We start from the raw sequence: 13,229 nt of genomic DNA, 5'->3' as shown, positions 1-13,229 counted from the left end.
AAGTGTTGGTATTCAATGAATACTTGTTAGATTTATTTGTAAGTCCATAGCTATTTTATTCTAGTGATTGAGACTGAACAACTAATTTATATCCCTTCCATACCAAATTATTTAACTTTAAAATATTTCTCTGCCAACCATTTGTGATTACTTGTTTTTGACATCACTATAATTGACATACTCTATTCAGGAGTTTCAAAATTTCACCAGTTTTGGATGCACTCCTTTTTTCCCCCTGTTTTTGAGCCCTTTTTAACTTCTAATAGTTTTTAAAATAGTAATTTATTTGGAGCTTTTTTGGTCATTTCCGTCTGCTCAAGTAAATTCCATGAGGTCAAGATTTTTTTTCTTCATTTAAGTCACTGATATATCCGTAGGGCCTAGAACAGTGCCTCACTTAAACTAGGCACACAATAAATATTTATTATATAAATGAATACAGTACCTTAATAAGCGACTAACAATATAGAAATATTATATATTTTCTTTACATATTCTTAGACTTTTTCTCAAATAGTATTTCATAGCTTTTATTTTTCTTTTAAAGAATAGCAGATTTGAAAATGCTAGACAATATTAGGTGCCTTTTTACAAAAATTAGCTCATTTGACCTTCCTTCTTTATAATAGCCCTACCCATTTTGGTGGTGATAATCTCATTTAGTAGTTGAAGAAGCCAAGGCTCACAGAAATTGAGTGACATGCCCAGTGTCACAGTTTTAACTTTAAAGCTGAAGATTATGTTTTAAGATTGTTTGTTAAAATTATCAAGTTTATAATTATGTCTTGAGTTTTAAAGTGTATAAAAATGTTTTTCCTATTTACTATGAAACATTTTATTCATCATTTAAAAATGGACATTGAGGAATAGGAAGTGGTAAATTTTATCTGCAGGGGGAACTGTAGATAATGCAAAACCACAAATAGCTTTCTCCCAGTTTTCTTAATCTAAAATTGAAAATCTGAGTTTTCTATCACCCCTGTTCTTGATTGATTACAAATAATGAGAAGATGGGTCACAGAAGCAAAGGGGAAGCACAGGGCCTTGGTAACTTATGTTGCAGAATGTGACTAACCAGACCATTCTAATTTGCTACTGTCACAGGGTTGGTTTCTAAGTTTATTACTTGTATTTTCCTATGCTTTTCTTATATTGAATATATAAAAAAGAAATATACATTTTATAGTCATTGTCCTTAACAGAGTCTTTTAAAATTTATTTTCTCTAAATAAGTCAAATAAATCAATTTTATTCTCTAGGCATCTTTAAATCCAAGTGATACACCTCCTTCAATTGTAAATGAAGATTTTCTTCATGAACTTAAAGAAACCAATATTTCCTATTCACAAGAAGCAGATGATCGAGTATTTAGAGCTCATGGTAAGGTACTTTATCTTATTGCCATTTACTTTAATTAAAAATTTTCTTATATTTCAAAGTATTTTTTAAAAATTTCCTTATATTTTCTTTTTTTTAAAATCACAAAATAGGTCATTGTCTTCATGAGATATTTTTGCTCAGGGAAGGAATGTTTCAGCGAATTCCTGATATAGTTGTATGGCCAAGTAAGTTGTTTTTCCTTTTTATGTCATTAATTTAGTATGGTTATATCTAAAGTAAATTTAGTATTAGACATATGTACTTTATAACATGAGTTGTAAAAAATATGACTAGCTGTGTTTTAAGAGTTCATACTAAAGACATTGGAACTCTTGATCTGATTGTCTAGAACTGTTGATGTTAAGGATTGATTTTGTTGTTGGTGATTGAGTCTTTATGGTAAGTATAAATAATTATATTTAGATATCAGTAGAAAACATTTTTTTTGGTGCTGGGGATTGAACCCAGGGGAATTCTACCTCTGAGCTATACCCCCAGCTCTACTTTATTTTTTATTTGGAGACAAAGTCACTAAGTTACTGAGTGCCTCACTGAGTTGCTGAGGCTGGCTTCGAACCTGTGAGACTGGCTTTGAACCTGCAATCCTCCTTTCTCAACCTTCCAGGTACTGGGATTACAATCGTGTGCCACCACGACTGGCTTAAAAATTTTTTGATGAGCCAGGCATGGTGGTGCACTCTTGTAATCCTAGCATTCAGGAGGTGGAGACCAGAGGATCTCCATTAGTTAAGCCTCAGCTACTTAGCGGGGTCCTTTGCAGCTCAATGAGATCCTGTTTCAAAAATAAAAAGACTAAAAATAATAGGGCTAGGGGTGTACCTCGGAGGTACAATGCCGCTGAGTTCCATCCCCAGTACCGCCCAAAAAAAAAAAAAAAAAAAAAGGTTGGTTAATTTGGAAGCTTAGTGAAATTGTACTAATCAATGATATGTTCAGATATAGAGAAATTATTAACAAAATTGATTATTGTAAAGTAAGAATAATAGTTTGTTGAATTAGCTTGTGGACTCAAAAGTATGGTTAGATGGTAAAGCAACCATACATTGTTTAAAAATATATATGTACTTTATATATATGAAATACACACACACACACACACACACACACACACACACACACACACACACATCCTAGTTCTTGGGTGGTTGAAACAGTAGGAGTGCAAATTTGAGGTTAGCATTAGCAACTTAGTGAGAGTTTAAAAATGAAAAGGATAAGCCGGGCGTGGTGGCACACGCTTGTAATCCCCGTGCTTGGGAGGCTGAGACAGGAGGATCACACAGGTTCGAAGCCAGCCTCAGCTACTTAGTGAGGCTCTCAGCAACTTAGTGAGACCCTGTTCCCAAATAAAAATATAAAATAGGTCTGGGAGTATAGACAAGAGGTAGAAAGCCTCTGGGTTCCAACCCGAGTACCACCAAAAAAAAAAAAAAAAAAAAAAAAAAAAAAAAGGATATAGCTATAGCTCGGAGGTTTGAGTGCCCCTGGATTCCACCCCCAATACCCCCATGTGTGTATGTACATGAATATGTATATATATATATATATATATATATATATGTTTATACTTACTATCTTAGAAATGACATTTTGGAGAAATTAATTACTTTGATTAGATTTGGGATAGAGGTGGATGAGCTTTCTCTTGTTATTTTGTTCTTGGTAGGGTGTTAGGCACTGTATATAGATAGAAATTTTTATTTTAATTCTTTTAGCAGGTAGTTTAGCGCAGGGCAGGCATACATATATATGCCATATATATGTGTATGTACATATATTGTGATTCTAGGGCTTGAATCCAGGGGCATTCTACCTCTGAACTACATTCCCAACTCTATTTTTATAATTTTTTATTTTGAAAAAGAGTCTGAGTTGCAGATGGCCTTGCTGATTTGCCTAGGCTGGCCTTGAACTTTTGATCTTCCTGTCTCAGCTTCTCAGGATTAAAGGTCTGTACCATTGTGCCTGGTTAGGGTAGGCATATTGTTTCTTGTTGTCCATGGTTAAGCTGTTTAGAAAATTCCATTACCACTGGGGGGGGGGAGAATATATATGGATTTCTTTATTATAGCAATTAAAACTGGCTTGTTTGGGTGATCTGTTTATTATTTTTTGCTCTCCTGATTTTTTTTTTTTTTTTTTTTTGTGGGTGTGATGCTGGGGATTGAACCCAGGGACATTCTACCTCTGAGCTACACCCCCAGTCCTACATTTATTTATTTATTTATTTATTTATTTATTTATTTATTTATTTATACTAGGAATGGAACCCAGGGACATTTTACCTTTGAGCTACACCCCCAGCCCTATTTTTTATCCTTTATTTTATTAAAAAAATTTTTTTATTAGTACATTGTAGTCATACATCTTAATGGGGTACAAGATGGTGGAGACATACATGCACAAATCACCCAATTCGCCTATACCCAATTCCCACCCCATTCCCTCTCCCTCCCTCTTCATGTTTGGCTTAGTGACCTTGACTTTGAGCCATTGCTTTTCTTATTTTTTTCTCTTCAGCTCTTCCTCTTCAGATTATATAGGGTATTTTAATTTTGCAAAATTGGCTCATTCATGGACAATCAGGTCTTAGATAAGATCCCTCTTCTTTGTAGGTACCATTCAAAATAAAAATTGTACTTTAATATGGGGAGTAAGAAAGGTTAGATATTGAAATTACTTTCCTGATACTTGGGATATATATTTTCCTGTGCATTTGGAGTAGTTATAAAATATGTTTTTTGTGTTGGTTTAGTATAGAAATGTAGATGTTCCTAAGAAAAAGGAAAAGATGTCTTTAAATAGAAGAAATATTCTGATTTTGCCTGCCTATTTTTTAGTAGCTTTAGGCTACTCCTCTACCAAGATTTGGAAAAGGTTAATTCCAGTTTTTACTGGAAAACATGAAAGCATAATTTGTCAGTTTTCATTTTCTACAGAAAATGTAATAGACCATCATTTGAAATATTTTGAGAATAACTTTCAAGTGTGCCTGCTAGGTATTTTCTTTGTGTTTGAAAATTAATATTCTGAGTGATTGTTGTAGTGGAAATATGTGTCTTGCTTTAAGGAATCCAAATATTTTTAAAAAGCCAGATTTAGGAAACAGATGGAATGAATTATCCATAAAAGTTTCTTCACTTTGTAAAATCCTTCCCATTATGTTAAAATTTTTTTACTTTGTAAAATCCTTCCATTATGTTACTTCCCACACATCTTTGCCTTTCCATTTTTCTCCATCCCAGTTTCCCATTCAGTCCCTTACTGAGTGTGTATCTGAGTTTTTGCAGTAGTTTTAAAGGTTTTCATGCCTCAAGCTTCTTGATCCTTCAAACCTCCTGCACATTCTCAAGAGGTTATTATTATTATTATTATTATTATTATTATTATTATTATTATTATTATTTTGTGGTACTGGGGTTCCTAGAAACCCTTCTCCCTCCAGGCTACACTCCCAGACCCATTTTTATATTTTTATTTGGAAACAGGGTCTCTTAAGCCAGCGAGGCTGGCTTCAAACCTGAGCGATCCTCCTGTCCCCGCCTCCCAAGCGCGGGGATTACAAGCGTGCAGTGTGCGCCACTACACCTGGCAAGAGGTTAATTTTTATGAAAGAATCCCTTTGCCATCTTTTCTGTACTTCAAAAATATACATACATGGTGCATTCCTGGATGGATGAATGAAGCTTATAATTTTTTTTTTCTGTTGAATCTTCTGATATAAGAGCATATTGGGAATGTTTTGTTTCTAACACATTATCAATTCACTGAGACCTTTATTTTACACAAGTTTCCTATTGGTCAGGAAGTCCAAGTTTTCTTTTGTATGTGGACACATTTTGAGACTGCATCAGTTCAAGGCATTGTATTTTGAAACAGCGTGGCAATTTGAGGCTACTTATTGTATCCAGTATTGCAGTTTGGTTACACACACAAAATCTGTCCATGTAGTTGTCTTTAGATAGATTTAATCTGAATCTGAATTCTACATGTTGCTTTCATAGGATAACTAAGGTTTGTTAAGGAGTAAAGGGTCAAGATTTGTAATATATGTAACTTTGATTTGGAGGTCATCCTTAAAGCAGGATTTTCTCCATTATGACCTTTACGCAGTGTGGATATCTTTACCTTTAGTTGGACAAATAATCACTCAATGCATAATGCCACACATAATGTTTTTGGTAGTAAGCATGCTCATAAAACTTAAATTTTTCATCAATAACATTTAAAAAATCACTTCTTAATTAAATTTAGTCCTTATGCATTATTTTCAGTGGCTGAAATATAGAGCTGCAGGCCAGTAAAAATACAGGTTAGGTACTATTTTATTTTATTATTTTATTTTTTTGTGGGTCTGGGGATGGAATTCAGGGGCATTTGAGCCCCTCCGAGCTATATCCCCTGCCCTATTTTTTATTCTTTATTTTGAAACAGGGTCTTACTGAGTTGCGGAGGGGCTCACTAAGTAGCTGAGACTGTCTGCGAATCTCCATCTTCCCGTTGCAGCCTCCCAAATGCTGGGATTATAAGCGTGCACCACTACGCCCGGTTTAGGTACTATTTTAGATGCTCAGGAAAAGCAGTGAACAAAAGCCTCTGTTCTCAAATGCTACAGGATTTAGGGGTGGGGGCACAAATATATAATAGTGGATTGTGATAAGTGCTATTGAGAAAAGTAAAGCATGCAGGAAGGTAGTGTGAAAAAGGGTGGGTGGTGGGATGTGAGAGTACTCTTTCAGATAACATGGTCAAGGAAGGCTTTTGATTAGGTAACATTCATAGAAGGTAGTTTTGCCTTTTAAAGGGGTTTAATAGACATCTTCTGGAGTTTTAAAAAATTAGTTAAATAGTATTCTATTCCATAATATAGTTTAGTACTAATAGCTTTATTAGCTTAATCTAAAAGCTTGAAAAGAGATTTTCATTAAAAATTGGAATGGGGCTGAGGCTGTAGCTCAGTGGTACAACGCATGTTTGGCATGAATGAGGCCCTGGGTTTTATCCCCAGCACCAAAACAAACAAACAAACAAACAAACAAACAAATTACATAAATGACTTGTATTTTTTAGCTTTCTGCAAACCTGACAAATAATTATATTTATAGAACAGTATTTTTCTCTCATAAGCTTGTATTCATTTTTCTGTTTTCCTTTCTATCTTTCTCTTTTACAATCTCAGTAACTAATGCTGGATTTTACATAGTTTTTTTTTTTTGCCTCAAGTATCTCTCCTCCATGCCATTCCATATCTTATAGGATATTGATCTTTCTAAAATAATTTCTTTTGGTCGTGTTTCCCTCCTTAAGAACTTTCACTAGCTGGACGTGGTGATACACGCTTGTAATCCAAGTGCTTGGGAGGCTGAGACAAGGAGAACTGCACAGGTTTGAAGCTAGCCTCAGTTACTTAGTGAGGCTCTCAGCAACTTAGTGAGACCCTGTTTCCAAATACAATAGAAAATAGGTCTGGGAGTGTAGCCCGGAGGTAGAAAAGCCCCTGGATTCTACCCCCAGTACCACACACAAAAAAACAAAAAACAAAAAAACAGAACCTCCAATGATGCTCTAGTGCCACTCACATTGGTACCTTAACAATGTTAACACCTCTTACTTGGCATTTAAAATCTTTTTTCTTTTTTGGGGGGGGGGGTGGTACTGGGGTTCCTGGAAACCCTTCTACCTCTGGGCTACACTCCCAGACCCATTTTTATATTTTTTTATTTGGAAACAGGGTCTCTTAAGCCAGCGTGTCTGGCTTCAAACCTGCGCAATCCTCCTGTCTCTGGCTCCCAAGCACGGGGATTACGAGCGTGTGCCACCATGCCCAGCTGGCATTTAAAATCTTCCACTCAGAAAATGTTAGGCTTTTGCCGGGCGTGGTGGCGCACGCTTGTAATCCCCGCGCTTGGGAGGCAGAGACAGGAGGATCGCGCGCTGGCTTAGGAGACCCTGTTTCCAAATAAAAAAATGCAAAAATAGGTCTGGGAGTGTAGCCCGGAGGTAGAAGGGCTTCCAGGAACCCCAGTACCACCAAAAAAAAAAAAAAGAAAGAAAGAAAATGTTAGGCTTTTATTACTTAGATATCTTTAACACTGATAAAGAGTGCCTTCAGCACACAGAAAGAAACTCAGAAGATGTTAGTTTTTTATTACTTAGATAACTTTAACACTGATCAAGAGTCTCTTCAGCTATGCACAGTAGAAAGGAATTTATGTGTCACCATGTTTTGTGTAAGATTTTAATATTTGTTAAAAAAAAGACAATAAAAAAATCAGTAATCAAGTGTTAAAAATAGTGAAAGTAAGCCTGGCGTGGTGGCGCACGCTTGTAATCCCCGCACTTGGGAGGCTGAGACAGGAGGATTGCACAGGTTCAAAGCCAGCCTCAGCTACTTAGTGAGGCTCTCAGCAACTTAGTGAGACTCTGTTTCCAAATAGAATATAAAAAAGGTGTGGGAGTATAGCCTGGAGGTAGAAAGCCTCTGGATTCCACCACCAGTACACCAAAAAAAAAAAAAAAAAAAAAAGAAGAAGAAAAAAAAAGTGAAAGTATATGAGAAACATGCTATTTGTGTAGTTTAAAGATATTTATTAGTTTCAACTGAATATATGATATTCTTATAGTAGAAAAGCCTAGCAGACATTATTTAACCAAATGATGAAAAATATCCCCAGAAATGAGACCTGTCTCTGTATATATCACTTGCCTACAAAAATAATGCATTGAGAAAGGCATAAATACCACATCTGTGGAATTTTTGTCCGAAATGTATCATCTGTGTGTAATATGAAGAGACATGTGCAAACCCCAGATTGAGGGATATTCTCTAAACTGACCAGTGTTCTTCATGAAAGTGGGAGATAGCCGGGTGTGGTGGCGCACGCTTGTAATCCCCGCGCTTGGGAGGCGGAGACAGGAGGATCGCGCAGGTTCGAGGCCAGCTGTGCTGGCGTAAGAGACCCTGTTTCAAAAATATAAAATAGGTCTGGGAGTGTAGCCCGGAGGAAGAAGGGCTTCCAGGAACCCCAGTACCACCAAAATAAATAAATAAATAAATAAATAAATAAATAAATGAAAGTGGGAGATAAATTCAGAAAATGTTGATCTTTAAAGACGACTAAGGCCAGGTATGGTAGTGCATGCCCATGATCCTAGTAATGGAAGGTCAAGACAGGAGGATTTCAAGTTCCAAGCCAGCCTCAGGAACTTGGTACGGCTCTCTGCAGCTTAGTGAGACTCTATTAAAAAAAAAAAATGATAAGGCTGAGGTATAGCTCGGAGGTAAAAATCATCTGGGCTACATCTCCAGTAAAGCGCGCGCGCACACACACACACACACACACACACACACACACACACCCACCCAAAAATCAGTGTATGATCCTGGACTTGTCTCTGGTAAAGAAAAGGGACGTTGGTGACATTTGAGTAAGGTCTACAGATTAGTTACTTATTTTATATCAGTTTCAATTGCTTGGTTTTGATAAGTGGAGTGTTGTTGAATAAAAGTTAATGTTTGGAGGCCAGGCGTGGTGGCACACGCTTGTAATCCCCACGCTTGGGAGGCGGAGACAGGAGGATCGCGCAGGTTCGAAGCCAGCCGCGCTGGCGTAAAAGACCCTGTTTCAAAAATATGAAATAGGTCTGGGAGTGTAGACCAGAGGTAGAAGGGTTTCCAGGAACCCCAGTACCACCAAAAAAAAAAAAAAAAAAAGTTAATGTTTGGGAATGTGAAGTGAAGATAATTTTATTTTTGCGATTATTTTTAATAATTCTTAACTTTTTTAAAACTTAAAAGTTGAAAATAACCTTTTATTGGCCAAATAATGTGTTAATAAGTAATTAAAAAAAAAAAAGCCTGGATACTAGAGGTATGTATAGACTGACCCTAATTTTGCAAGGGCATCCAGATTTAATTCATGTTTTTCTAATTATTTTCCTTTTTTTCAACAGCATGTCATGATGATGTAGTTAAGATTGTGAATCTAGCGTGCAAATATAACCTTTGTATCATACCAATTGGTGGTAGGTATTGTGATTTTCAAATTTAAATTTGCTATTAATTTGTTCTGTTTAAAATACTGTATTTTAAATATTTATGTCACCTGCAGAAAATGTCAATTTTGATGTAGTTTCTTATGGTTTGGGTATAATTATTTATAAGGATTTGTTTACAATGCTCATTTCTGTTCTAAGGAGATTCACCCAACTAAAATATGGCATACACTGAATTCATGGCTTTTTCCTGTGTGATGACGGTGGAAAGCTGTTAATGCCCGAATAAGACAATGTTCCTTTAATTCAGCTATTATTTTAAATGACAAATTGATCTCATAATTAAAGTAGAAAAGAGTTAAGGTGTTTCTAGCTGTATAGGATGAGTCTTTTTTTCCTTAAATGACCTCTTTGCAGTAATCAATAGCTTGGAACTTTTTACGTTTTTGAGTTCTGCAAATTGCTAGGGGCTTCATTTGAGTATGTCATGTCCAGAGGACGGAGCCATATCCCAGTGCTTTCAGTTCCATAATGCTGCTTCATTTTGGCACGCAGCAGAAAATAAAGGCCAGTTTTGATTTAGTATGTTAGCATTTGCAAGTTATATTTTGCAAAGTAAAAATAGGTATCATAAAAGACTTGTTTTAGAAATGTAGCTGAAAGTAAAATATTTAAACATAAAATTGTTGTTTCCTATTTTGGCAGGAGGAACAAGTGTTTCATATGGCCTGATGTGTCCTGCAGATGAGACAAGAACAATAATTTCTTTGGATACTTCACAAATGGTATATGATAATTTAAGATGTATTTGAAGATATTTTCTGCTTAAAACATTGTCATTCTGGCTCTGCTTCAATTGTCATTAAATAACAAAATGGCTGAGTGTTGTGGTACGTGCCTGTAAGACCAGTACTTTGGGGGCTGAGATAGGAGGATTGTAGGTTCAACGCCAGTCTCAACTACTTAGCCAGACCCTCAGCAACTTAGAAATACCCTGTTTCAAAAAAAAAAAAAAAGAGAGATAAGAATAATAAAAGGGATAGAGGTATAGCTTGGAAGAAGAATACCTCTGGGTTCAATCCTTAGTACCAAAATGAATAAGATCTGTTGTCCATTTTGTTTTAGATGTATTTTAGCACTGTATTTTAGTCTTGTCTTCAGGTATCCAAAAGCTAAGTTTATTATTTATTTATTTATTTATTTATTTATTTATTTTTGCGGGTCTGGGGATGGAACCCAGAAGCATTTGACGTCCGAGCTACACCCCTTGCCCAATTTTTTATTCTTTATTTTGAAACAGGGTTTCACTGAGTTGTGGAGGGCCTCACCAAGTAGCTGAGGCTGTCCGCAAATGGCAGTCCTCTGGTATCAGCCTCCCAAATGTTGGGATTACAAGTGTGTGCCACCACACCTGGCTTTACTTTAATATACATATCTTTTTTTTTTTTTCCTTTTGTAGTACTGGGGATTGAACCTAGGGGTATTCTGCCTCTGAGCTTCATATACCCCCAGCCTTATTTATTTATTTATTTATTTATTTATTTATTCATTTTTGGTTTTTGAAACAGAGTCTTGCTAGGTTGTTGAGAGTATTACTATGTCACTTAGGCTGTCCTGGAATCTGAAGATCCTCCTGTCTTAGCCTCCCAAGTACAAGGCATGTACTACTGCACCTGACCAAGTTGCATATCTTTATGCTATGCTATCAAGTTAGTATATGAAATTGATAATTTGAGAATCATGAATTGGAAGGGTGACAAATTAAAGACGTGACTTCTGATACTGAAAAATAGAACAGGAACTGGGTTGATGTATACCTTAATCCTAATACTTGGGAGGCCGAGACAGGAGGATTGTAGGTTTAAGACCAGCCTCAGCAACTTAGTGAGAGCCTGTTTCAAAAACAAAAAAATAAAAGAGGGCTGGAGGTTTAGTTCAGAAGTAGAATGCCCCTAAGTTTAATCCCCAGCACCACATAAACATATATACATGAACAGGTAATATTAGTTGAGTTTATTTTTTTTTTTTTTTTGCGGGTTTGGGGATGGAACCCAGAGGCATTTGACCTCCGAGCTACACCCCCTGCCCTCTTTTTTATTCTTTATATTGAAACAGGGTCTCACTAAGTTGGGGAGGGCCTCACTAAATAGCTGAGGCTGTCCACGAACCGCGATCCTCCAGTTTCAGCCTCCTGAATGATGGGATTACAAGCGTGCGCCAACACGCCCAGCTTAGTTAAGTTTAATTTGAATAACCAAAACATACCTGTCTCCCAAATTTATGATCATGTTGCAGTTTTGCTTGAGGATGAATGGAAGAGCTAATTTTAATGATAGGATTTCATTCTGATGGTTGGACTCATTGTGGTCCAAGAGTTAGGCATGGTAGTGTGGTAATGTTAAGGTTTTAATTTGGGTATAAACTTTATCTTCATATTATCAATAGTATTCCTCGTTATTCCTCCATTATTATAAAACTTCAAAAAGCTTTTTACCTTAAATTTTTTCAGTCACCAAAATAAAAGAATCATGTACCTGTTGTGTAGATTAGTGGTCATTAGCATTTCATCATAGTTGTTTTTGCCTTTATTTATTCTCTAGTGTTTTTAAAGTGAATTCTGATATTGAGCTACTTGATACCTAAATATTTCTGCCTGTCTCTTGGAAAGGGGTATTTTCACATATAACTACTCTTTTATCACTTCTGGCAAAGTCAAAAGTAATTTTCTACATAATTTAATATAGTCCACATTCAATTTTTCAGTGATCTCAAAAATAAAACTTGAAGTGCTCTTAGTTTATTTGTTCAAATGGGGATTTAGAAAAGTCTCACATTGAGGCAAGGCTGCTACTGAGGCCTCCGAGGCCGGATCGGAGTCTGCGGAGGGGTTAGATTGGGGCTGGGGCTAACGAGGCCGTCATCGGAGCCTGCCGTGAGGCAAGGGTGGTGCTGGGGCCTCCGAGGCCAGGATTGGAGCTTGCCGAGGGGTTAGGCCAATGCTGGGGGCCAACGGCTGGCATCGGAGCCTTACAGGAGGCAAGGGCGCTACTGGGGCCTCCGAGGCTGGGATCGGAGGCTGCCGAGGGGTTAGGCCAGTGCTGGGGCCAGAGAGGCCGTGATTGGAGCCTGCCGTGAGGCTAGGCCAGTGCTGGGGCCTCTGAGGCCAGGATCGGAGCCTGCCGAGGGGTTAGGCCGGTGCCGGGGCCAATGGCTGGCATCGGAGCCTGCTGTGAGGCAAGGCCGGTACTGCGACCTCCGAGGCCAGGATCGGAGCCAGCTGAGGGGTTAGGCTGGTGTCGGGGCCAGCGAGAGCAGAATTGGGGCCTCCCATGAGGCAAGGCCACTGCTTGAGCCAGCGAGGTCTGGATCAGTCCACTGGGTAGCCAGGCCACTACTGGGGCCGTCAAGAGTGGAATCAGTACTTGCAACGCGGCATGCACAGAGAAATATCGCAGAAAATATAAATCAGATGCTTCCCCTAATCAACAGGAAGAGGTCGAGCCTATAGAAAGGGCCCTATAGTGAAGCAACTAATGTGACCAATCAGAGCATATGGAATAGTGGAGGACGGAGCCTCTTTAAAACGCAGGAGGTACATAAACAAATGTATCAAAGTTAATCACCAAACAAGCATGGGATGAGGGAGGGGGAGGGAATGGGATGGGGGTTGGATGAGGGCTAATTGGATGATGTGTACTTGTATGTCCTCTCAAGTCTTGTACTCCAATGTGATTGATATATGACTACAATGCACCAATTAAAAAATAAATAAAAAAAGTCTCACATTAGTTTTAGTTGTTTCTCTTAAGTCTGCCTTTATCTGAAAACATCCT

At 37.5% G+C, this 13,229-nt stretch overlaps 1 protein-coding gene across 1 annotated transcript in view; it reads left to right on the top strand.

Moving 5' to 3' along the window:
* Positions 1-13,229, top strand: part of AGPS (alkylglycerone phosphate synthase) — a gene marked incomplete at its 3' end in the record, with an annotated part of 134,566 nt that overhangs the window by 26,615 nt on the left and 94,722 nt on the right. Inside the window, exons 4-7 of the mRNA XM_080690333.1 lie at positions 1,260-1,380; positions 1,491-1,565; positions 9,355-9,426; positions 10,102-10,181. Of these exons, the coding sequence (XP_080546459.1) occupies positions 1,260-1,380; positions 1,491-1,565; positions 9,355-9,426; positions 10,102-10,181 (348 nt within the window). The remainder of the gene's footprint in view (positions 1-1,259; positions 1,381-1,490; positions 1,566-9,354; positions 9,427-10,101; positions 10,182-13,229) is intronic.

Source organism: Muscardinus avellanarius (assembly GCF_963383645.1).
Source record: "Muscardinus avellanarius genome assembly, chromosome: 2".
NCBI classification, from domain to species: Eukaryota; Metazoa; Chordata; class Mammalia; order Rodentia; family Gliridae; genus Muscardinus; species Muscardinus avellanarius.
Note: the sequence above shows the minus strand (reverse complement) of the source record. Positions and strands in the feature narration are given on the sequence as shown.